The sequence below is a fragment of the Amphiura filiformis genome, chromosome 3 (assembly GCF_039555335.1).
Source record: "Amphiura filiformis chromosome 3, Afil_fr2py, whole genome shotgun sequence".
NCBI classification, from domain to species: Eukaryota; Metazoa; Echinodermata; class Ophiuroidea; order Amphilepidida; family Amphiuridae; genus Amphiura; species Amphiura filiformis.
In genome coordinates, this window is record NC_092630.1 from 58,846,003 (window position 1) to 58,873,017 (window position 27,015).

A 27,015-nucleotide genomic window follows, 5' to 3' on the forward strand; every position below is an offset into this window, starting at 1 on the left:
CTCTCTGACGGCCTGAAAAGGGGAGAAGACGTCATCCAGAAAGCTGCTGATGAAAAACGAGCAAGGCGCAAAGTCAGTCAGTGTGAAACATTCAAACCAACCCTACCAGATGCATCAGTCTTCAGATGCCAGGTCTGCAACAAAATCTGCAAGTCTCGCATTGGTCTATTCAGCCACACAAGACGATGCTTTCCAACCACCTCAGACGGCGCTACTCCATAATCTGCGAAGACTGACGGATGCCAACGAGTAGAGATCTCTGTATGTGTGTAGTAAAAGTGAACTGATGTAGCGCTGAGTTGGTTGACGCCCATGTTTCTTATAAGTTGCACACAGTACCGAATTTACAAAGCTTTGAGCAGAGCATTTTAAATGACCTTATACGTAATCGTATGAACAACACACTGAGAAAGTCAATGTGATTTTATTGTAACTTCCATGTGGCGCCCAGTGTATCACTTGACCGCAAATCGTGACTAATTTTGCACTGATTCGATTCCTACGATTTTTGGTTAATGCTTTTAAATTATACAATATCAGTTTGTGTGCGTTTCCTTTGCATATGAGATTTTTTGGACAATTCTACTTGCGATCCTCTCATACAAATGATATACACAGGTATGTCTGGCATTTATCTTATACCCACAGGTGGAAGCCTTTATGTCTCGTTTTTAATTTATCATTCTTTTTAAATATTGATGAGATATGTCTCAGAAACAATGACAAACTATAGTATAGATTGACAGTCCAATGTATTTCAATTTCGATTTGTCAGTCAGTATGTATCAGGCTTCTTCTCTTCTTAGTCTTCAAGGCCGGCCTTTGTGCTCGGTTGAGCAAGCTCAGTTTCTGAGCCCTGCTATACGAGTATCTCACCCTCTGACACGAGGTGAACAATGGTGTATATAGGAAGGGGCAAGGGAAAGGCAATACACTTCATATCAGCGATCACTGGAATTCTGTCATATCATGGGGGCTCTGACTTATGCAGCTCATACACGTTCAATTTTATTGGGCAATATCAAAGACCCCAGATACAAAATCTACTGAGCATGCTGAGCACTATACAGACGATCATTAATCATGTTAAAGGAAATCTGTACCATAAACTAATCAATGGTTATATAGTTGCAGTAATAATAAAAACGACAAACAATAAAAGTCCCAAGCTTATATACGTCCAAATAAAGGAGAAATTCTTAATTCCTTACGACAATCAGCGACATGTTTGTAATCCATGGTGGCGGCCATATTGATACCCGATGTATTTTATTACGCTTATTATTATTATTTTGAAACCAGCGAAATCCGTGCCACGAGCCACGTCCCTCGTGAACTTTGGTGACACGAAGCGAATACTACCAAAGTTCAGATTCAACATTCGTTCAAAAGAAAACGCGACAATTTTTACCCATAAAACTACAGAAGAACATAAAAAAATGTATTTTAAGTAATATTTATGATCAACAATGTCTTTTGAGAACGAAAAGTAAAAACAGCACTAAAAACCAAAATTCGCTGTGGGGGTCGCGAATGCCATAGCAATACACGCTCGCCGCGGGTCTGTGTGAAAGGTTACACTATACCGCTTGTGGCAGAAAGGACTCGCAAGCAGCTATCATGGCGGCTTCCATGAATCGCAGAAACGAAGGATTAAAAGTGCTTTTTCTTTGTTAGGAATATTCCGAAATTCATATAGACCGTCTGGTATGTTTAATTTAGGGGTATATAACTATATTAGCCATTGATTAGTTTATGGTACAGATTTCCTGGTAGATTTTGTATCTAGAGTATTTGATATTGCCTAATATAATTGAACGTGTATGGGCCGCAAGGTCTAGGTTGGACGGAATGTCGGGGCACTTGACATCTGATGGACAACTGAAGATATACGCGTGGTACAGGGAAAAGCTCTTGACCGGAAACCGTGAGTTCCTGGTTTCAATCCCCATCGGTTTTGTGTTATTTTTAACTTCAATTGCAGTTTTCGAGAGCTATCTTTTTCATACACGTTTTCATTCTGATACTTATATTCGACTCTTAAATCGGTTTATTTTATTAGATCCCGCTGAGCTTGTCATCGATGTAGAAAAGACCGTGATGTACTGGGTACACAATGATATAAACCGTGAAGGTCCCAGTTATGCAGATAGAGAACGATATGTTACTGTTATTGAGAAGTCGAATTGGGATGGAAGTGGGAGAACTCAAATTATCACGCCATCCCATGGAATGAAATACACCTATGGAATGGCGTTTGATCCCTATGACAGGTACGTAAAAATGCGCTCTTTTATAATCACCAACGTTCATAGGCGTAGATCCAGGGGGATGGGGATAAATCCCCCCAATATTTTGGTCCATACAATCCCTCCTAATGTTGACGTCTGTATGTGGGTTTCTGACTAAAAATAACCTTATATTTGGCCATTTTAGCCCCAAAGTGCCCATTTTTTAATGCTTGTATTAATTTGTTCCACTTTTGCACTATATTTCATCATATAGCTTCAATATGACAAAATGTATTCGATTTTTCGCGCGCATTTGTACCATAAACTTATTCTGTCACCAAAAGGTGCTGGATTCACTATCATCACTATACTCAAGAATTTATTTCCAACCCCATCCCCCATGTCAAAAAGAAATCTACGCCACTGCCAACGTTTAAGGGTGCGCACGTTTTTGCTTACATTTAATTAGAGGGTCGGATGATTCACTCTATAACAATAAAAAACTATAAGCTGTCTTTATCGGCTACGGTGTCCCACAGAACTCCTTGATAATGATATAGGATGTGTGTTTTGATGGAAAAACCTTACTTGCCAAGTTTTAATTTTTTCCAAAAAAGCGTTTTTGACTTACGCAATTTTTTGTCATCTCAAAATCCCATTGAAGGGAAGGATTTTTGGCACTTTGCCAATTTCTCAAAATAGCCACATTTTTTAAAACAAAGATTTTATTAAAACTGATTTTTCTCTCCTTTATAGCAGTTGTATATAAATGTTTTAAGTTTCATTTTGCTGCCAAAATATCACAGAATAATACAAACTAAGTTTATTTTCTAATTTAGTGTTATATTTAAAAAGAATGTTGGTACTTTTTTATGTTTTTTGATTTTTTATAGAAACACTAAATTACCTAAATTCTAGGATTTTATTTGCCCATTTAGGAGGTGCTATGGTTACCAACCTTTGAGGAATGGTAAGTAAGATTAATATCTAAATTTCCTCGTCAGCTTTTTCCAATTAAGTGTTTTTATTTTAAGCTACTACTGTTTCTAAAATTCCCTAAAATAAAAAATGGAATTTTCAAAAATTGAACACTTTATCCAAAAATCCTGGCGAGAGAATTTTGATATTAAGCTTATTTACCATCCCTGAAAGTTTGGTAGCCATAGCTTCTTCCTAAGTGGGCAAATAAAATCAAAAACTGTCAAAATTTAGGGAATTTAAAAAAATAAAGAAAAACATAAGAATTGTTACAATTCTTATAAGATCTTCATATAGATGGAGAAAATTAATGCTTTTCTTTGTTATGATTAAAGATTTAAATGAATAGACCTGATTGATTTGACAAAGCTATTTTCCTGCAAGGGTGTTGTATCCGAGGCAGCTGAAATCAAAGACATTTTTTGAGTAAAAAAATTGAAAAAAATTGTGATCCATCAAAAAATAAATTTATATTAATTTTAAATTTAGCCTAAGTACATCAAAAACGGTTTAACCCTTCCATGATTGTTTTAGTCATGACCGTTTTTTATTTTTTACTTTCACTAGCACAGCAAGATTCCTGGTTGTACCAATTTTATTCATTGATATGCCTGGGAGGTCATGGTAGTCCACTTTGTTCATTGTTGTTCCTGATGGTTCCTGATTCAGTATGATCAGAAAAACACTAATGCTGAACAAACATTCACCACTCCTGATAATTTCTGAAACTTCCTCATAAAGGATTACAAAATAAGTGGATATTAAAGAGGAGTTGTGAAATTGGGTTTACTTAACTTTAAGCATGAATGGTCACAATTATAAATATCATTTGTGACCTCGACCGATCAAATTGGAATGACAAGGAAAAACATGGTTGGCAATAAAAGGGTTCTAAAAAACAGATTTCCTTGTTTGTCATGATTTTTTCCTTGTTGTTCCTGATGCTGTATTAGTCAGTGGTTGGTACTCTACAAAGAGGATACCCCATGATCGAAAAGGAATATTAGGGTACATTAAGGAAAAATATTGGTACATGTACAATCGGGAAAACTGGCTGTGCTAGTGTGTATATGAACCAGCTGACCATTGTTGATGCTATTTCAGATACATGATTCAAACTCCTATATAGAAAGAATGTGCCTATGTTGTTGAAATAACTTTTGTTTCCAAATAATATTATGAGCACATTCTCAGCTAAAGTGTTCAAAATGTCATTTCTGTGTCGCTCGTAGTCTCGCGTCATATTCAGACTTGGTTCGTCCGTTAGAAATGACTTGTATTACTATAACTAAATATACTTAAAGCCATATTATAACATTTGCTGAGGAGAACGCCCTCAAAAAATTTTAAATTCTTGTTTTTACACGATTGTAATGTACTTTAGTCAATAAAGATACTCTGCAAAAATCAAGACTTAAGGTGCTAGAGTTTTGCCAAAAATCCGAGATTTTGAATAAAACGATGGAACCGGCGTTTTATTATTACGATGGAAATATTAGAACACGTATGCACAGTACGTACACGGCGTGCGGGATACACATACACACACACCCCGAGGATCGTACCGTATTATAACCGCGGGAGTAACATGCACGGGCGCTATAGTAAATTCCAATTTTCTATGCTTTACCTCACTTGTTCGGCTCAAAATTAAAAGGGGGCATATCTGACAGTAAAAGCTAACATTTTATGGAAAATAAATACTAATCTATTTTTACAGAAATGTTATAATATGGCTTTAAGAGTTAGTTTCTCAAATGTGTGGGGCTAGAGGTTGTATCATGCAAATAAAGCTGAATATACATATCTATTGTTTCCCCCCATGTCGCCAGCCAAGGTCCGTATAATGTGTTCGTAATGTGCGCATGTCACAGATTAGCTGGTATCATGCCCTTATTATAAAGTATAAAACATTACAATAACAAGTTCTTATATTTTTCCAACAGGTCTTTGAGAGAGTATGTTGCCAATATTGCAAACAGATAACAAACTACACAAATAACATGAATAATTGAGTAGATGAATGTTATCATATGTGATGAATCACTTCACTTCAGGGTATATTATACAGTTATATATGGTACATAAAACAATAGATTTAACGTTGGGTCAAAAAATCTTCAAAGATGAATAAAATGATATATTTTGTTTGCTTGAATTATATAAGGTATCTTTTCTGGACCGATTCCTACGGAGGTAAAATTGAGAAGATGGATGTAGATATTGGTGAATCGAGCGTGGAGACTCTTTTAATCCGTGGCCGTGAAATGAATGGCTATCTTTCAGGTATCGAAATCGATTTTGCAGGTAAGTTCAACGATAAACAAGAAATTCCTGAAAAAAAACTTGATGTCAGCAACCCATGTCCGCCCAATCTTACATGGTTATTATTATTATTTTAACATAATGTTAAGATGTCGGTCACCCACCTTTGCACAGTATTTCTATGGGACCTGAGAGCATATCGAATTGCATTCTGAATACGAGGAATGCCCTTCTGATATCAAATAATTTTGCTTTTTTGAAATTCGCGATATAATACAAATTTTATGGCAAATTATTAAAATTTGATATTTTTGATATTTAAGAGTCTTCGAAGACTTTATAAATCTAATGATATGTACTTGTAACTGGGATGAAAAGCCGATGATCAATTGAACATTTTGACCTTTCATATTGAAGATATACATTTTTTCTTCCCAATAAGACCTTCATTTTTTGGTGTTTTTGGGAAAAAATCTATATCATCAATACGAAAGGTCAAAATTTCAATTGATCGTCGCTTTTCATCTCAGTTACATACACTTTACGTACATAAGTGAAGGCACGCAACGCTGGCGTTATTGTTAGACACGGCACGATGGAACAATCGGCCCTCATGAATATGCGAGAATTCACAGCATACAAAACACTGGTTTCTTTTGTGTACGCCACGCTATTTGCGCTATTTTTGAGTTTGTCACGCGGTGTGCGCGGTACCTGACTTAGCGCCGATCCACATAGGCAACATGCCAAGTTCCGCGGTATGATTATCGGCATGGTCTATCATCCAACAACAAGCCTTGATCGTATCCGTTTGTATGCAATGCGCATGCGCTACGCCGAGCGACCGCACAGCGACACGTCGCATGAAAGTATGAATCAACGTTTGTTGCGAACGAACGAACTGGAGGGTTAATGCATGAGGTGCTGTTCGCACCTAAAAAGGAAGCTAAAATAATGAGAACAAAATTGAATAAATAACATGGAAACGGGAAATCACAAGCTAAGCAGCAAATAAAAATAAAAAAGCTAAAAGGGAAATGTAAGAATGTACAGATTAAAAAAATAATCTGAACGGGGTTAAATAAATAAATAAATAACATGGAAACGAAAAATCACAAGCTAAGCAGCAAATATTTAAAACAAAAATGGGAACAAAATAGGCCCATTTAGACAAAACTGAAAAGAAAGAAAGAAAGAAAGAAGCTAAAAATGTAAGAAGGGACCGGTTTAGATAAAATTGACCTTTTTAATGATTCTACCTGTTCAGTAATTGTTCCTGTTTTAGTAAACGCTCCTATTTACTCATCTACGTACAAAAAAAGTATAAGTCACACCACTGAAAATAAAATTGGAAGTTGGCATTATTTTTCTACAAAGTTATCATACATGTAGTTATAGGCCTGAAGGTCGGAATCGAAATGCGGACGGGTGATAATTATTAAAAAACATTACATACTTTTATTCTCACTATTTCATTTGCAGAACAAAAACTGTATTTCAGCGATTTCTTTAGGGATACAGTCGAGAGTATCAAGTTTGACGGTACTGGCCTGAATACTTTTTACGAAGCACCTGTCGGTCGCCAGGCTTCAATTTTGGGCGTTGGAATATATGGAAACGACGTGTATTGGGGTAATTGGGAATGGACCACTTTGTTTCGCAAGAACAAATTTGATGGACTGCCACCTGAGGCTGTCGAAGTTGCGCCTGGTGCAGAACTTCAAAGACCCTTTATAATAACCTTTTACCAAGGTGATTAAAATTATAAGCTATAATATAAGAACTTCTGTATACTTTTAAATGTCTTTCTTATATCTCATTAAATAAAGAATTGCATAAAGAGACGAAAAATCCAGAGCCCCGTCCACACCACCCACTACCTACACCCACCGCCCCTTCTTCTTCTGCCGTCCCTTCTTTTTTGCCACCCCCTGCTTTTACCCCGCGCCCCAAAAATCCCTCCCGTATATGTGCATGGTTAGTAAGCCCTTAATAACAATTTAGTTGATACCGGGTTTCTCATGAAACACGAACCCTCCGAATCTGTAGACAGTTTGCCTTTCACGTTCCATAAATTTATAGGAAGTTCTCTTTTACCGATTCTGCATTCCGTGCAGCTCTCAACAAGCGCGGCGATATCATATCTTGCTTTGAAATTTTATGATTCCCTTCCGTGCACACATTTTATATTGTAACTCGTAAGTGTAGGTCTAAAGAATGCGCGTATAGCGAGCAAAAAATTTGCCCTTAAAAGCCTTTTAGGGTAAAAAATAATTTATATTTTTGACCCCCCCCTTCTGAAGAAAATTACAGCCTCTACTATTCGCCGCGAAAGCGGCTCGATTTCGCGCCTTCCTAGAAATCGTTAGATGTTATTACGGGGACGCTATTTAATATTGCAATTAAAAACTACTTTTTTGGAGTGTATCTGTTTCAATTAACACTATATTTTTTGCAGATGATCCAGAAGACATACGTTGTAAACCATGCTGTGGTTCAGGTACAGTAAATATACAAAAACACAAGTTCATCTTGTGACGCAAAAATAAGTTACATAAAGATAATTAATCTTCTTCCTGGTTTCTTCTTCTTAGTTTCTTTCAAATATCTTAGTATAAATAACAGATGTGTCTGGTAAAATATAAACCTCCTAGCTCTGTGGACAAAGTTTCAAACCTATTCATACGTGAAAATTACAACCACTAACAAAGCATCCTGTTTCAAATTCAAATCCAAGGCATGTTTTGGCGTTTTGGCTCGGCTAACTCCAATCAAACCGGAATTAGCGAAGCGGAAAATTGAAAGCGAGGACGATTGTGTAGCCTGCAAACTGGAAACGAGGACGATTGTGTAGCCTTTCGTCGCTAATTCCGGCCTGGATGTTAGAGTTAGCCGAGCCCAAACTCCATCAACGGCTGGACATGCTGGAATGGGCCAATTATATTTGTGACATGGTATATCAAAAAGAGCATATATGTCATGATTTAGGACAGAAAAATTTAGAGTCATATAATATAAAAATTTAAGTCTTAAAACTAGAATAGAAAAATTTAGAATCCTATAATATACAAATTCAAGTCTAAAAATTCTAGAAGAGCCCACTTTAATTCAGAGTCCTACAATATTCTAGAAGAGCCCACTTTAATTTAGAGTCCTACAATATAAAAATGTACCTCTTTACATACTCAAAGAGCCCCCTTCAGAAATTGGCTCACGCTAAACAGATTTCTTGCACTCCAAACATTCCCTTTGTTGGCCAGAAAAATTTACGGTCTCGCTCGTAAACCCCACCGCCCAGAACCTAAACTAACCACTTCCGCCACTTCCTCACGCTTTCAAACTGCTTCACATATTACATTCGCAATTTCAAAATCCCTACTTTTCCCGATTTCCAACACTATATCCACAAATAAATTATCCATAAAGAGCCACTTTTGGGAAGGTTAACAATTTTGAGTGTTTTACATATCTTAAATAAAGAGATATTTTGCTCCACAACGCCGTTTTGCCCAATGCAATCAGACATTCCTAAGCGAAAATATTATGTTAGTAAGTTATGGTATATTATAAAATTGGAAACTGTGATATCGGCCTTTAAAAATATTAATGACAATAATTATAATTTTCAATATCTTAAAAAATGTCTGAAAAAATAAAAGATGCCAGTTATATTCCGTTCTGAAACTATCAGACAATATTTTAAACATTATTAACATCACAAATTTGCAACAAACCCAAATTGTGAAACAATCACCCCTTTTTTTTTTTTGGCTATTTCTCCATTTACGATCCTGCCCAAACGTGTTTCTTTTCGATATACCACGTCACATTTAACCTCTGTAGACTTTGCTGAAGCCATAAAAACATATCAGGATGACCGTGATTTTTAAGGGGGACGCCTAATGGTTGTCACCCAAACATCCCAAAACAGCCAAAATTTCTCCTGTATTGAGTGGTCATGGAACTCATAACACCAGGTACATTAATAATATTCACGATTGCGCTACACCATGTGTTTATTCAACCGAGTATATACTTCAATATAGTGCTAATATTAAGCACTGTACAACAGTCTTTAAATGCTAATATTAAGCACATTAGTGCAGTGATATAGCACTATCTGTTACATTATACATTTTAAGGTTGTTACATTAAGGTTACTTAAGGTTTTAACATTAAGGTTATCTTTTATTATTATTTATCAAGATTAATCTTAAGGGTGGCTGGCTGTCTATAACAGAGACTTTTTACTTTTTTGACTCTTTTACCCCATAATTTCCCTCATTCTTCAGACCCTGTCCTATATCGGGGGCTAACTTATAGTTTGAGCTTGTTTGCAATTGTTTTGGAGCAACATTGTTTCTTTGTAAGCCTGCTGCGCAACCTTGAACAATATCATCTTTGAGCAATATTCAATTTAAGCTAACTCTTTACCCCATAATTTCCCTCATTCTTCAGACCCTCTCCTATATATATCGGGGGCTAATTTATAGTTTAAGCTTGTTTGCAAATGTTAGAGCACCATTGTTTCTTTGTAAGCCTGCGGCGCAACCTTGAACAATATTGTCTTTGAGCAATAGTGTCTGTGATCAATATTGTATTTGAGCAATATTATTGTCTTTGAGCTAGTTTTTTTTAAAGCAGAAATACATACAGTAAGCCAAATAATTAAGGTACCAGTTACGCTCACCCCTGTATATCCTAAACAAAGGCAGATATGTCATAATTGGAACCAACAGCCAATAGCTGCATCTTTTAGCTCGAATTTAAGAACTCATTCGTTGACATTGTTCAAGAAATAAAGACACGACGATCCAAAAACACAAGGAAGATGCAAATTTAAAAGTTGCAGTTTACCACATTGTATGCCCTATTGATTTGTACACAAAGCGTTCGCGAACAAGAGAACTACCGCCGTACTTTCATTGATTAGCACGAAAAACTAGCGTCGTGCGTTCATTGATCAGAACACAAAAGTGCAACTTTTTATTTCGTATCTTCATTAGGTTTTGGATCACCGTTTCTTTAACTGCTACCTTATTTCTTTTGCTTACTGTATACTATGGACAGCTCGTAATAGGCGAGTATTATTCGGTTTTTGTTACTGCGCGAGTCAATGAAGTCCCAACTTACGCCTGCGTAAATGAACAAAAGCGCGCGTCAGTCAAGCAATACACAAATCGCGGTTCGCGTAGATGGTGCGCCAAGCTGTTTATACGCAATTCTATATCAATCCACGATGTTATGAGTCCCGCCGATTAAGAGCTGATCAGAGTATAATGATTTTGATATAATAATTTTAATGACTTATCCTTCACTCTTAGGCAATTTATAAACATTTCTCTGGGATCACTGAATAGGCTTTAAGCAAATATTACAAAAATGTTTGCCTCACTGAATTGATCATAAATATTCGATTGGTCTCTTAATTTTCCTAGAACGTTACTCAAAACATAATATAAGCATGTTTCGATGTACTTTTTGTTTATTTTATTTTCGATTAATCACATATCTATAGAGTATCCGCTTGCGGGGACAGTTTTAAGGGTTTCCCCAAGCTTTGGATCTATGTTAGGCGGTGACATCTTGACATTTTCTGGCATAGGGGGATCATGTAGTAGTTCACAACCCTCAACAAATCCCCAATGCCGATTTGACGGTACTGAAGTAGTCCAAGGAGAAAACGATGGCAACAACGTGTTGTGTGTTTCACCGACATTTTTCAAAACAGGACGTATTCTTGTGGAAATTTCCGTGGATGGAAGCGGAACGTATGAATTTCAGGCGTACTTTACTGCAGGTACCAAATGTTGACGGTATTGTAATTTTATCTTAACACTCAAAATTTTTAGTTTTGGTCACACAATACATAATTTTTCATGCATATTATTTAAAGCATAGGTAGCAATAGGTAGATATTTTACAGAACACATTGACACGTCCAACGGAGCTATAAATAGTAACATTGCAAAAAATAAGCCATTTACCATTCAAAATTGTATTTATACCGGGACTGATACCCAGTGGTATGCCCCCCCCCCCACCGTCAGAACTCTTGGCCACCCTGTCCCCCCCAGTAAAAACCCAAAATTACGAAATTTCCAAACTTTTGCGGCAATTTTGCGCAAAATTGGTTGATTTTGACCCCTGAAATTCACTTCCCCATGCCAACCCCCCCTCCGCCCCAAAATGCCTGGCGCCTCCACTGCTGATACCGAGAAGGCCTTGAACAGATTGCCCGCCCGGTTGCCCGTATACTAGCAGGGATGTTACGATCTCTTTACACTTGACGTGATTTTGAATAGCAGATGGGCGTAAACACCAAAGCGTAAGAAATCGCAACTTATATACAGACTGTCTAAAATATTTAGTTAAGACTCAGCTAACTCTTTTAGACACCCTGTATTCTATGTAGGTCCCTACATTGATTTTTAAATTTATAGTGAGTGTTGAACAAATTGATACAACCGTGACAAGGGACCTTGGTGGAAATATTGAATGGACATCTAAAGAAAATAACAAAATCACATGGGATGACAATGGAAAGTTTTCAGGGAGAGTTGAAAACGTTAACGTATCCATTTATGGATACTCTGAAACATCTACTGATGTCGCATTGACTGAGATATGGACTTATGCAACCACTGTGTCGTTTTTGCCCGGTGAACTAACATTTTCAATTTTGCCATCCATGCTTACGTCCGGGATTACCTCTCCCCGTGTTGGTATCATTAAGGTTTACGATAGTAACCCGGTGAGCCTTTTGAAGTAAGTATAACAAGGGCTATGATATAACCCAGAATTAGGGCGATTTTTCCTCGCCGGCCGATTAGATTATGAAAAAATACATCAGAAATGTTGTATAGTGTTTGTTTTTGTATCTTTATTGCAATTATATTGAACTTGAATTATATTTTGGTTGTATTAGTATCGAAGGCTCGAAGCACCTTATATTTTAATGAAATATATATTGCTGACGAGATGACATTTTGTATATTTCACTCATTTTGTTCACCAGCCCTGCTGCTTTATGGAGTGACGTTCATTCCCTTAATTGGCTATTTCCACCATCATCTACCTGGTGTGTTGCACGTAGAAGTGGTTGGATATCGATTGAGGCCAATTTGGGTGGGTCAGAATTTTTGATGAACACGCCAGCATGCCCATGTGATCTTAACCAAGCCTTGGTAGACTTTGGCAGATATCATCCACATCCGGAGTGCAACATGGCTGACAATAACTGTGCTGGATTATATGCAGATGCTGTTCATTGTGTGAGGGCAACGATGCCAAGGTAAAAAAATAACATTGATAATGATCTTTAACCATGTCTAATGTTCTAAAGTCTTTTTCAAAATGTCTTTTGGTGGCAAATTGGTGCCAAATTGATTCATGTAGATCACGATGTAGTTCCGTTTAATGAGGCTTCTTAATATATGTACGTCAAACATATACCGTGACTGAATTTACCAGATCCAAAAGAGTAGGGCTAAGCCTCAAAATTGGGATGAACAATGTCTTAAATACAAATTTGAAAGCGGTAAACAACCAATCTACAGGGTGTAAATGGTAAATGCTAAACTAATTTGTTTTCCTTGGAACTAATGGTCTTTACAATCTATACTGGTTTGTTATAGTGCATCTGGGGGAGGACAAGAGTGTTGCTACGACTCTAATAACAATATTATCAACTTAAATGACCCCGTGTTGACGACTGGAGGAGGTTTTGCCCATCGGAACCACCACGCAGGGGTAGCACCTTACAATAGTCCACAAACGGTTCCATACCTTTCACACTTTTTGAATGATTTAGAACCAAGACTTCAGTGTTGTGTGTTTCATGCCACTAATTGCCAATCTTACGAAGACTTACGACCTTCGTCAACTGATTGTTCTTCATATGTCGCTCCCACGCCAGGTATGTCATAATGGTCATGAAATTTCTAAAATGACTTGAAATTATGAAAATGTGTAACAGCATTAAGGGTAACTGTGATTCTTTACCATGTTTTATTTTATTTCCATTAGGCCTATTGTAAACGTAAAACATATTGCACATTTTCAGTTTATAGCAACTTAAATTCTGAGCACCAAAGATTCCAATGACATTTTTCCAAAAATACTTGACAGGTGTTGGAGGTGGTGATCCACATTTTTTGACTATGGACGGGAAATCCTATACCTTTAATGGGAAAGGAGAGTATTGGATGATGAAAACCGACCCTGGATCTGGAATGGACAATGTTATACTTCAAGCTCGAACCAACACTCTTCCAAATAGTGAATATCAACACGTTTTATTCTTTATTTGAATAATGAAGATTGCAAGGACATTATGATTCGAATATCGGTATATTTATTGCAATTTGTATAGCGTTCTTGCTCGAGATAAGGGACTCGGTAGATTATAGATTGTTGCTCAGGTTTAAGATAAATAATATTTCTTATATTTTTTCAGCCGATTTTCCTGTCACTGTTTTCGTTGCTGTGGTCGCACAGTACGGCTCCTCAGATATTGTTCATGTGGAGCTAAACTCAAGACGCTTGTTAGATGTCTGGGTGAGAGAACAAGGACAAGAAGACTGGAACAGATTGAATTTGGAAGAGAATAATTGGTGGAGTTTAAAAGGTTTGTATAGTTGGCATGTTTCCGAATAAATTTGAGTACAGCATTAGTGTTTGTAGCTCGAGTGTGCAGCATAGTCTTCCAAACGGAATAGTATAAAAGTTCCTATTAATTCATATAATTGATTACTATAGACCTAGACATGTTAGAGACACAGAAACATCCGATTTAAGGGAACTGAGTTTGACTGAGAGGGTACAAAAACCGTTCTTGGCAATTTTCAATGGGATTTTTCAAACTTTTACTCCGGCCAGTCCACTGACATCTTTTTATCGTGTTTCTGTCACAGGAGTATCCATTAGTAGTCCCAACATTGCAGAATCTGGTGTCATAGTTCTGTTTGACGGTGGTGTATCACTGCAGCTTAGGACCACTACTGGAGCCAACCGTGTTATGTCGTTGTTATTTCTCGGTCCTGAGTCTTTCAAAGGTCACACGGAAGGTCTGTTTGGAACTTGGAATGACAACCCAGACGATGATTTCTTGACTCCGTCGGGAACTATAGTAGATTCAGATTATTCTACGGAAGATATTCATTCCCAGTTTGGACAAACATGTAAGTAATATGAAGTACAGTGCACAAAAGAATTAAGGTACCAGTTTAATATGTTCATCCGCAGAAATAGAGGCACGACGGTCCAAAATAAAAATGGAAGAATTGGATACAAATTCAAAAGTTGCAGTTTGCTCCATTGTATGCCCTACGATTCGTACTAGCGCCGTGCTTTCCATTGACAGTGGCACAAAATATATCTTTAACTGTTTAAAGAGGTCATTATTAAAGATAAATTAGATGGGCACAATTTGTTGCATTTATCTTCAATTTCTTCTCTTGTTTGTGCACCAGCATCAACTTTATCTTAAGGACGTTGCACTTTCATTTCACGTTCTCTTCTGCTGAACTTTGGAACAAGCTACCGGACTCTGTCATGACCACGGTTCAAATCTGTTTTAATGGCCCATCTGTTTCAACTGTGTTATTGTTGATTTCTCATGCATTTTAAAATCTTTCTGTACTGCAGTTTAAATTTCATTGTTCTACATTGCATTTTGTATGTCAAGTTTTCTTGTTTTAGCGCTTTGGGACTTGATTGTATTTTGCGCTTTATAAAACTGTTTTTCATTCATTCATTTATTCATAAGTGCTGTGATAGGTATGATACGGGAGAGTATATGGGATAGTCTAACCTTTGTTTAGTAAAATAATATAACTATTATTACTGTTTAATCTTGGGAAAGTATAATAGGGTATGTACTCAGTAAAATAGGCTAATTATTATGACATGATCAATCCAAACAGGGCAAATTGAGGCTTCAGATTCTCTATTTTACTATGCACTACCAAATGGCCCAGACAGCTACAAAGATGAAGCCTTTGTACCCGTGTTCTCACCACCAACCAACCCTAACGTTTTACCAGATGACGTAATCGCAGCTTGTGACGGAAACGAGTGGTGTATATTTGATTTTCAAGCAACTGGTGACATGGAAGTTGCTTTAGCGTCAAAGGCGTCTTTTGAAGAACAAGATATTATTATTGAAGCGTCTATGGGTGGTAAGTATATTTTAGAATATATTACCGAATTCTTGAATTTTGATTAAATAGCACAAATTGAAGCTTCAGACAAACAAGTATAAATCACCGTTGTCTGTAATACCTAATGTTCGTGTGAGATATCAGAAAAAGCATACGGGTAGTTCGTGTGCGAACCAGAAACTTGTATACAGGATAGAAAAACGTTTGTACATATCTCGGCCCTCCCACGGCATCAAAAGTCTGTTAAGAATATAAATTGACACTGCATATATCTGTTGATTATCCAGTGTCTTTTTCTTTTTCACATTAGCATGATTAGTGGTCACTGGTGTGAGTAACGGGTATACTTCGTATTAAAGAGGCTCTAAAAAATTTTGCCAAATTTGTGTTTGTCTTCACGCTAGTAGAACCGCACGAATTACTGACCTGTGCATGCAATGTTTGAATTTCTGACAGATGCTGCCCTCTAGCATGTCTAGGAGGTGCATAATATAAAGCAAACAAAACATTCACAAGAGTTATTAAGGATATAAATCATCGTAAACACGCAGTTTTGTATTTATGGACTAGTAAGGCTCTTTTCAGAGCCATCGAATCTAGGAAATGTTGGATCATAATTTGCAAGCCTTGCATAGTAGGATATAGTAGATAAAGTAACATAGTAGATGAAGTAGATATTTATTTCAAAACTCAATTTGTTGCATTGATTTGTATTTCAGTTGTTATTTGCAGCTCCTTGGTGGCCCCAACGAATGGTGGCTTCTACTTCACCAGAACAAGCGTAGGAGGAATGGTTACATATATGTGTGATGAAGGGTTTATGCTGATGGGGATGGAAACACGTGTATGCCAGCAAACAGGACAATGGTTTGGACGTGTGCCTTCGTGTCTTGAGATACCTGTTATCGGTAAATGAGAAACACATCTCGTGTGTGTAGCTAGTTTTGTAATTTATGAGAAGAAAAAAGCTAAACGTTAAAAGTAAGTAGGGGAGTAAGCAGCCTCATTGCTCAGATCGTTTTCCCACGCTTCTCTCCTCTTCTCTGTTTTTCCTATTTTGGCTTCCTCTTTTCTTTCCCTTTTCTCTTTTGTTTATCAGCTGTTAATCGTAATGCATTTTTTTTCTGGCTAGGATGCCAAGTATGTTTATTTATGTTCGTACGTTTATATTGAAACCATATTTTGTCCATGTCATTTTTTGTCTTGAAGGTCCATCTATGTTTGTACTTGATAAATCTGTGCATCTGGTTTTGGAAAATGAAAATTCTATCATCGTTACCATAAGAAGGACAGGGGATACACGAGTTGCCGGTAGTGTTAGTAAGTAAAACATTATACGGTATTTGCATGAATATGGAAGTGAGGTTCTGAAATCGGTTCATTAACTTTGTCGGCATCTAATCGGGGGTTGCTAGCGGTGGGTGTGGCAGATTTTGTGGGTAGCATTTTCAGGTTTCTCTTAGGTTTGGGTCACAAATTTCAGAAAACTGGATTAGAGAAAGGGTACCTTTTCAACTGTTCTTTAACAATCTGGAATTTGGAAAAGGTGCAAATTTTTCATTGTTTCATTGTTTTATTTTTGATGGAACGGAATCACGGATCACATTGCCATGATTATTGGCTAATTGATTGATTATGCAGGCGTGTAAGGTATTGATTCACGTTTGTTCTTAAGGTAATCAATAAGAAGACCAATAATTTCTCTGTATGTAACGTTTCCAATTCATATCATTTGTTCAGGGCTAGCAACGGAGTCTACTTCAGCAGGAAAAGCTTCATCAGCTACCGATTTTCAAGCACATACAGAACTCCTCTATTTTGACGAAGGTGTTGAGGAAATACCTCGATTTATCTACATCAAAGATGATGATGTGAAAGAAGACTTAGAAAGCTTTGAAATCCGACTATTTGACGCAGTAAATAGTGACATCGGAATGCCTGATATGGCAACAGTCTTTATAGAAGACGACGAGGGTGGGTGCACTCATGGACTGCTGACCGCAAACTAGTAAAATAAATTATCTCTAAATAAACTAGTAAACAATTTTGAACATGGAAAATGAGGTTCAAGTAGTTTTAAAATGTAAGTTGGGGCTAAATCCGAGCACTTGATCTTCTATTGCCAGCTCCTTTTTAAATTGTCAATAATATTTGTACTTGTGATTTGTCCAGTAATATATCTGGCAATATATTGAGTATGTTTGCTTTTAACGTTAAAATATTATTGCGTTTCATTTTAGTTGAACATTTCTTCAGAGAAATTGCATATAGTGTATCTGAAAATACCGCGTCTGTACAACTGACTGTCCAGAAGGTTGGATATATGGGACGCACGGAAGTCAGTAAGTTTGTTGAAATACCGTTTCGTAATAAATAATCGCATGGACCAAATTCCCGGGACCAAATTTAATTCTAAGTTTACTCTTGATAAGTTATAGTGATGATAAATAGTTTCTAGATGTGTGGTGCACTTCTTTGTAACGATATAAATATGTGTTTTACCCGCCAGATTTCTTGACAATGGACGGTTCTGCTAAATCGCCGGAAGATTACATCAGCAGAAGAGGAACAGTAGTCTTTGAGCAGGATTTCAACACGGCATACATAGAAATATCAATCCGTAATGACGACACCTACGAAGAGTCGGAGCAATTCTCTGTTGTGTTGCAAAGTAGTACACCGGAGCATGTCGGATCTCGAGACGAAGCTGTTGTGAACATTGAAAGTGATGATAGTAAGAGAACTTGTCCCACAATACTCTTATCACTTTCATATATGTGGAGTGATCTAGCAAAATCAGTCTAAAGCCGGGCATATTCAGTTTTCATTTTTCACTTTGATGTATTAAGCATTTGCAAAGCTACATTTTGCAGAAACCCCTTTGAAATGGGAAAATGGTTCCTAAGATATGAGCAGCTAAAGGGTTTCAAAAACAATAGGAAAAAATGGAAATCATTTCCATTGTTTGAATCTCAAAATCAGTATTTCGGCCTTCCGACTGGTTTTGCTTGATCTCATATTTCCGAGCAGAGGCTCAATGATGATTATGATTATTGCTGTTGCTATCGTCATTTTGTCCAATCGAGAAACATTTTAAAGGAAATAAAGGCGAAATATCTTCAATTTGATTTAACTTTTTAATATACTCTTTCTTATCAGAATTATGTTCCGTTCCCTGTGAGAACGGTGGTGAATGCACCGATGTGGATACATGTACGTGTAGCTCTCCTGCATTCTATGGACGATATTGTGAAAAAGGTGAGTATTAGGTTATTGCAACACGTAAGCTATCCAGTGATACCAAAAGTGCAAACCTTTCCCACACAATGTCCCTATTACGTCATAAAGTGAGTGCGCCCTCGCCATGTAATAAATTATAGGCAAAATTGATTTTCGGTTAAAAAGTTTTTCACCTAAATATGACAGGAAGTGACTACCAAGTTAGAAGTCGATATGGTGGGTCTCACCACCGTCCATGTAGTAATTGTTGATGGTCGGCTCTCCCGGGTAAAATCCTGAAGTAAAATGGTATTACTAAAATGAGCGGAAAGGCTAGATCTACAATTTGCTTAAGTCATTACGTTTTCATTATGCATATATACTTCCCGTTTGTTCTGTTAATTCACTTTGTATACACTCCGTTTTATGTCGTACAGATAGCTGTACTCCACCATGTGAAAATGGCGGGAAATGTACTGCGTTCAGCACATGCGACTGTGCAAAAGGCTACCAAGGCAACAGGTGCCAATTACGTAAGTGTGATTCAAGAATGTGTTTTAAATTGTAATAGAAAATAAAGTAATTATTTAGTCTACCAATTCTTTATGAAGAGAAAAAAGAAGAAAAGGGAAGATTTCTTAAAGCTATAATGTATCTTCCCACAGAGCTTTAAATGACCGTCTTAATGCATGTAGAGAAATGGATACCCAATTGGAACCATATGGGCAATCTTGGAATTCCAAAGTCAAAGTTAACACATGAGTCAAAATTTGATATTGCTTGATTTTCTATTTAAAAAAAATATTCCAAAATATGTCTCTGGTCTCAGTTTTTAGCTAAAATGCCGAACATTAAGGCTGAATACGGGTCAAATATGTCGGCTTGGAACGATACAACACACAAAGAGTTAACACTATCTATCTTTGTTGTTTTACATCCGAAACACACAGCTGTGTGCACCCCGTCATGTAATAATGGAGGTACATGTATTGCACCAAACACATGCTCGTGTACACCTAACTACACCGGTACTACATGTACTCAAAGTAAGTCAGCTAATTATCGTAACATTTGTTTACTCGTCATTAATATTATATAATACGAACATGTATTCACAACAACATAAATGTAACCTTTCGTTATTTTTTTTTATCTTGCAATGATAAGCTGTCTGTTCGCCGCCATGTTTGAACAGGGGAGTTTGCAACGAGCTTCACAAATGTACATGTCCATTTATATTTACCGGTGACCGGTGCGAACTTTTAGGTAAGCTGCAATGTGGTGTGTTAATAACTTTTGGCAATAGAATCTTGTAAATAGATATTATTTATTATTATTATTATTATTATTATTATTATTATTATTATTATTATTATTATTATTATTATTATTATTATTATTATTATTATTATTATTATTATTATTATTATTATTATTATTATTATTATTATTATTATTATTATTATTATTATTATTATTATTATTATTATTATTACTATTATTAATGATTTACAACTATTTATAATGTGTACTCTACAGAGAGCAAAAACAGAGAAACCAAGAACTAGTACTCAACAGTTTCAAAGAACGTGACGAGATTTGTCACTAGCCTTCCACTTGCGAGATACCGCAAACTGGAAGCATCGGAAGACTTGTCTTCAACATTAGAAAACTGAAACAAAAATAAACACATGTGTCTTTGCTGAAGACACGTCTAACCACTTAATTATGCTGAACTGAGACAAGTTTTACTTCAAATGTCTCGACTTGCAGCTCAGACATGGCTTGCGTGGAGTCATGACTTCATCTCTCTTAATTATGAGATGTCTCCATGTAAGAATTGTGAATTATAATCTTTGGTATTTCCCCTTCTTATTTTCTCATATTTTTCAGCTACCAATGATTGTCTAACACCAAACCTGTGTGGAAGCGAAGAGTTCCGTTGCATCGAAACTATGGCTAGTTATATGTGTAGATGTGCTTTTGGATATTTTACCACTGGAGACCAATGTTTGTTAGGTGAAAATACATTAAAAGAAATTATAACATTATAAAAGTTTGTTATATACGAACCTTACTCTTTCATGTTTTGAAAACCATAATGATGGAAGTGGAATATAATCTTTAAATGATTTTCCCTTAGCCTCACGAGTAATTATTGCCGAAATGTCCATTTTGGAGATCGAGCAGATGCCGATTTTATACGAGGACACTTTAATGTATCCAGGATCGAGACGATTTGCTACATTGGAAGACACTCTCATTAGGGTTGTAAGTATTTTGTGTAGTCGGTAGTTTTCCAAACACTGCAGGCATTTTAGCAATATTCGCAACAAATCTCGACTAGCTATTCCTTTTCTAGTTATTAGTAAATGTAATGTATACTGTTCATAAGTATGTATACTGATCATATGTAAATATAATGTATGCCGGTATGTATAACTCCACTTGTTAAACCAAGTATCCCTTTTATATCTTCAGCTGTCAAATATTCTTCGCTTTGGTGTTACTGGGTTCCTTGAAGTCAAGATTAGAGCAATAAGAATGGGGAGCATAAGAGTCGAGTTTGAAGTTCTCTTGAATGAGCAAACAACATCGGGTTCACAGGATGTGCTAGATGCCATACAAAGGAGCACCACACCAAGAGGAATTCTGGCGGGAACTAATATCAAAGTTGATCCGTTTTTCACAGTTATCATAACAGGTGTGTATTGTCCATAGGCAAAACGTCGCGTTTGTAAGTGAGCAAAAAATAAATGCTCCAGAATACCAAATGTGCAATTTATAGCTTTGTTTATATTTACATTGTCTAGTTTTCCCTGTGTGAATTCGTATTTATACTGTGCTTGTGTTTTTGACATGGGATGGGGTGTGTGTAGGGAAGAGTATTTCGCGTATGTGGGGTGAACGTGGATGGGGGTGTATGTATTGGGTGGGTGGGGTTCGGGTGCCTAAGAAATCAAACACACACACCCCCAGTCCCCACACACCCCCACCCAAACAAAACCCAAATATTTTTGGAAATGTTTTTTCTGAGGAGATGCCGGAACTGGAAAAACTACTATAGCGTCATAATTGTTGTCGCCTGTAATTATCAAGTTTTTGCTATTATTTAAATTGTTTATTAATTTTTTCAACATTACATAAACTCATTTATATTTTTGTTATGAAGAACTATGTCCTGCAGATTATTGTCAAGAAAATATGGAGTGTCGTCCTGAACCCATTAATTCTGTCAGCGTTTGTGTGTAAGTATTCTATCATGAAAGTCTATGATATGATTTCATACATGTCATTCTGATTATTCAATGAATATACCGTACTATCCTTTATTACATTTTTTTTTTCGTCGCCCAATGGGAAATTCATAAACAATAACAATTTTGCAACCTAAATATCGCAACCACGTCACCTTTTGGAAATGGCACCTATCAAATGAAAAGAAGAGCCGTGACAACGTGAGGATTATTAATCTAAGTAATCTTTAGCGCTTTGTAAAAACACTAATCAAATCCTTTGCAAAAAAAAAAAAAAGTTACATAATTATGTTTTGATTTTTTTAACTTCAATATTTCGTGCATAAAGTTGCGATGATGATGTGTCCGAGAATGAGTGTTCTGAGATTCGCGCTGGAGGGAAAGATAAAGATGACGATGGTAAGTTTTCCCACGATATTTTGAGTGATCCCTCAAGAAGACCGTCGATCTCGGCTGAGGTCTTTCTTGAAGGACTATTTATGATACGATTGTCATAACTGTGCGGACATATATGTCCGTGGCTGAAAATGGGGAATCCAGGAAATATTTACTCAAGAAATTTCTTTGGGAGAAGAAAGTGGGAAATGTTGTTTATCTTAATTTTTCGAAAAATTAATATGTTCCATAAGTACCAGACCTATTCATCAGTGACAGTATACGGAGCTCAGTGGTTAGAGAGTCAGTCTCGCTATCGATATCCGAAGACCTGGGGTTCAAATTCCTGCACAGGCAATTATGTCGGGAGATTTTTCTCTGACATCTGTGCATGTTATGAAGTCGTTGTAATTTCATGTTTAAATGTGCTAGTGTGCGATATGTGGTTTTTCTTTTCTCTGGGTAAGGACATGTCAGTTTATGACAAATTCTGCTCAAATTAACTTACATTTCGGACATTTAAATAAATAGTTTGTGATGAATGTCTACCTTTGATTTTTCAAACAAATTAAAATCCAAAACTTGAACAGGTGGTGTAACATTTTGGTTCTTATTCATGATTAAGTCACTTATTTTGATCTTCAGATTTTTCAGTAGCTGGTATCATTGGTCTTGGCATTGTCCTCATCGTACTCCTAGTAGCCATACCAGTTGGATTACTTTTCTGTCACCGTGTAAGAAGGTCCCGTCAATTGAATGCTCAAAGGGTGAATATGGCTTCAGCATATGCAAATCAACCTAACCAACTACCAAACGTGTATTGGAATGCACAAACTTCCCAAGCTTATGTACATGTAAGTATGCATATTTTACCAAGAGAGCTAAAGAGGTCTCTTTTGTATTTTAGTAATCAGGTGTACAATTTTGTTATTTAGGCATTCTAGAGATATATGACCATCGACTTTTTTAAATCCTTAGGACCCAAAGAAATATTTCTGCTAATTTATATCTTCATTTAAGCATTTTAAATTGTTATCCTTTTGTGTGATCTTTGGCCTCAATAACTAAATTTGCGCAAGGGTGCCATTTTGGCTCCCGATTGATTCTGAATCTACACACTCCTGGTTGTTAAAAATTACATTAGTACACAACTTCACGCTTATACTGGGTCGTTAATGGTCACTATCCTCGACTATGAAAATACATAACGCTTCTGGAAATGTTTTAAATTGATTAAAGTTAAATCATTACATATTACAAATGGGACTAAGTTTCAAAAAGTGAGCAGAGATGGGGGCTTTTTAAACTTGCTGCTTTTTTACGCTGTTAACGATGGGATTCCATTATACGCTTATTATTATCATTACTTGTTCGTAACAGACTCTTGCGCCACAAAATACTGGAACGGATTATTGGGGTCTGAATTCGTGGGTAAGTTGTTTACTGAAAAAGTAATAAGAGTAAAAGCGAAGTGTAATCCCGGTCACAAAAATCCTCCTGCCTTAATGATTAGAAAAATACGTGTTACGTAACCGTGATTATTTTCAGCGATGTATTTTTCTGCAACTTAGAAAAGTGGACATTAAAGTAAAGTGGACATTCTTAGCTTTCACAAATTTCATTGACGTTGGTAGTCAACCTTTGGAGGAAAAAGTAAAACTACCATTTCCCCAATTGTTCATACAAATTTGTTAATTTTGTGCAAAATTTGTTGATTTTGCCCCCCCACCTAAAATTAACCCCCCGAAAACTTTAAACATTCCATCAAGATAGACCTGTTAGAAACAGAAAAAACAGATGTTAATAAAATATTCCCACTTTGTTATCTTGTGATTAAGAAGATATAATGGCATGAATGGAAATAGGACATTTTGTTTGTTAGGGTCCTATCTTTTTGAATAAGCTGTACTTATTTTATTATTACTAGAGTTCTCATAACAAATCCAGGTACTCACAATTAGTAGTGTCGTTTCGCAACCTGGCTGGTTGCTTCTTCCTGACTGAGCTGTTACTAGCACTTGCTGTCTTATAGTGTTGCCAGTTGATTTTTCTTGGATAAGCTGGTTGTATGCATGACTGAGAAAATAAGCTGCGCCCCCTCATTGTTCATAGCTAGTGCTAATACTGGATACAGCTCAGTCAAGAAGAAGCAACCAGCCAGTAAGGTCGATTTGTTATGAGAACTCTAGTAATAATTTATATAGACAATCCAGATGAATCTCTTCAAAGCTGTACTTTATTGATACAATACGTTTTCTACTACATAATTGATTTAAAGTTTAAATAAGTTTGTCAAATTTCTAAACCTTTATAATATTAACTAATTATACCTGCGTCTTTTTTTTTCAGGCTAATTACATATAACACACAAAGATGACGTCTATTTGGCTCCATTGACGATGTCTTAAATGTGACTTGCCGAACCAGGTGTAATCAACATGTTTTGTGAATCATCAAAAGTTGCATTCTATTATATTGTTAAAAACATTTCACCAGAGAATTTGAGATATTGTTTGGATGTTGTTTACGTACGGAAAGTATTCAGAGAGTGCGTATAAAACCGTTTTAATACACGGTCATGACGCATTGTTTTAAATATTGTAGTAGAGGACTCTGTGATATCCTGCTAATAATCGTCAATGTGTCATTTCAACAAAAGTAGATCATACCCTATTAAGTTCGTCTGCCAAATTCACTGGAATTGAGATAGTATATGTATATAGATAATAAGTCCATTTTGGTTTCCTTAAGGCGGTGTAAGGCGCAGCTCAGTCACTTTGCGTCCGTGATACACACGCGCGATTACTAATGTGTCGAGGAAGTCAAATGTACAATAATAGTCGATCAATCGTGTTTAAAATCGGAACATGTGATGGATTTTTATCAGTCACAGAATTCAACAAGGTTATACATGTGTCTGTCCAGAAACATGTTTAAAAATCAAAGCATTTATTTAGGTTTATTCAACTCAGAATCTGTTCATGATTCCTATAACCATTATTTAAACTATTGACCCTTTCATTACTTGTAATTAAGTTGTAATGAAATGCAACATTTTGATATATTTCAAATACTCAGAACTTAAAACAAGATATATAGGGTGTATTAAATATATTAAATGTATTAAACTATTTACCTTTTCAATACTTGTAATTAAATTGTAATGAAATGCAATATACTGCTATATTTCAAATACTCAGAACTAAACTGAAATAAAATATATAGGGTGTATCAAATGTAGATTTAAGAAAATTCGGAGTTCTAATAAAGAAAATGGAAGGAGACACAGTGGTCTCATTCATATACCTAAAATTACCTAACACGTTACTTCACCCGTCTAATATTTACGCCCAATGAATTTTCAAACATACCTTATGAATATTCAAACATACCTTATGAATATTAAAATTACCTAATGAATATTCAAATATACCTAATGAATATTTAAATGCACCTAATGAATATTAAAATGCACCTAATGAATATTCTAATGTACCTAATGAATATTCAAATATACCTAATGAATATTTAAATGCACCTAATGAATATTCTAATGTACCTAATGAATACTAGTATTCAAATGTACCTATTGTGTTCAAATGTACCTAATGAGTATTCATATGTACCCAACGAATATTCAAATGTACTTTATGAATATTCTAATGTACCTCTTCATATATTCAAATGTACTTTGTGAATATTCAAATAAAATTATACTATATGAATATTCTAATATTTTAAAGTAATATTTAAATGTACCTTATGAATAATTCCAATGTTTCTTATGAATATTCATTTGACGTCATGGATATTCATGAAAGAAAATCATGCATTGTAGCTCTTGAACAGATGTGTCATTTGATGGTAACGATTATAATCACTTACGGCCAGGGGGGTGACAGGGAGGCTTTTTTTAAAAGTTTGGCCCATTTAACTTAAAAACTGTGTGCAAGTCAAAGAAGCCAATACTTGCATATATTTCAACATTATTTCAACAATTAAACTTCAATATGGCGAAACATTTCGCGCTTATTTGTACCAGTTACTTCCAAATTCTCACCCCAAAGAAGACATCTACGCCACCACTGTCCAAAAGTATACCAAACCGGGATACCAAAACGAATGTTTTGGGCGTTATCCTCCCACTGAGGAAAATCATGTATAGACGAATCCAATATCACGCATTCCTACACCTCAGTGGCAGCCATGGTTGGGTCCCCGCTGAGTATATCTCACCTGAAAATGCATTCCATCACCGGTGTTACACGTAGACAAAAGAATGATGAAAGTTTAAAACACAATACAATATAACATCGATTTTTTAAGCGGCTTTAATCCACCCAATTGGGCAGTAACAACACAAACTTGGTGCGCCGGGGACCCAATAATGGCCGACCAAATCCTGACCATGACTTGGCTCGTTGGATTCGTCTATATCAATACAATCAATGGCACTTATATCAAGCATTTATATCTCCTTTATATAACGCATGCCATTCCTTTTGTGTGTCAGCTTTATTTGTCGCA

The 27,015-nt window shown here is 36.1% G+C and overlaps 1 protein-coding gene across 1 annotated transcript in view; it reads left to right on the forward strand.

The window, feature by feature from the left end:
* The window catches only part of LOC140148833 (uncharacterized), a 46,068-nt gene extending 20,104 nt beyond the window's left edge, over window positions 1–25,964 (forward strand). Inside the window, exons 4-32 of the mRNA XM_072170908.1 lie at window positions 2,063–2,273; window positions 5,377–5,516; window positions 6,957–7,226; window positions 7,933–7,974; window positions 10,993–11,274; window positions 11,918–12,242; window positions 12,493–12,768; window positions 13,112–13,392; window positions 13,605–13,754; window positions 13,933–14,103; window positions 14,390–14,656; window positions 15,401–15,655; window positions 16,357–16,545; window positions 16,847–16,957; window positions 17,378–17,611; window positions 17,878–17,979; window positions 18,147–18,371; window positions 18,797–18,895; window positions 19,294–19,389; window positions 19,807–19,902; window positions 20,024–20,122; window positions 20,750–20,875; window positions 21,000–21,127; window positions 21,338–21,560; window positions 22,029–22,104; window positions 22,442–22,512; window positions 23,134–23,342; window positions 23,869–23,919; window positions 24,838–25,964. Of these exons, the coding sequence (XP_072027009.1) occupies window positions 2,063–2,273; window positions 5,377–5,516; window positions 6,957–7,226; window positions 7,933–7,974; window positions 10,993–11,274; window positions 11,918–12,242; window positions 12,493–12,768; window positions 13,112–13,392; window positions 13,605–13,754; window positions 13,933–14,103; window positions 14,390–14,656; window positions 15,401–15,655; window positions 16,357–16,545; window positions 16,847–16,957; window positions 17,378–17,611; window positions 17,878–17,979; window positions 18,147–18,371; window positions 18,797–18,895; window positions 19,294–19,389; window positions 19,807–19,902; window positions 20,024–20,122; window positions 20,750–20,875; window positions 21,000–21,127; window positions 21,338–21,560; window positions 22,029–22,104; window positions 22,442–22,512; window positions 23,134–23,342; window positions 23,869–23,919; window positions 24,838–24,852 (4,820 nt within the window). The 3' untranslated portion in view covers window positions 24,853–25,964. The remainder of the gene's footprint in view (window positions 1–2,062; window positions 2,274–5,376; window positions 5,517–6,956; window positions 7,227–7,932; window positions 7,975–10,992; window positions 11,275–11,917; window positions 12,243–12,492; window positions 12,769–13,111; window positions 13,393–13,604; window positions 13,755–13,932; window positions 14,104–14,389; window positions 14,657–15,400; window positions 15,656–16,356; window positions 16,546–16,846; window positions 16,958–17,377; window positions 17,612–17,877; window positions 17,980–18,146; window positions 18,372–18,796; window positions 18,896–19,293; window positions 19,390–19,806; window positions 19,903–20,023; window positions 20,123–20,749; window positions 20,876–20,999; window positions 21,128–21,337; window positions 21,561–22,028; window positions 22,105–22,441; window positions 22,513–23,133; window positions 23,343–23,868; window positions 23,920–24,837) is intronic.
* The last annotated feature ends 1,051 nt before the right edge of the window (window positions 25,965–27,015 follow it).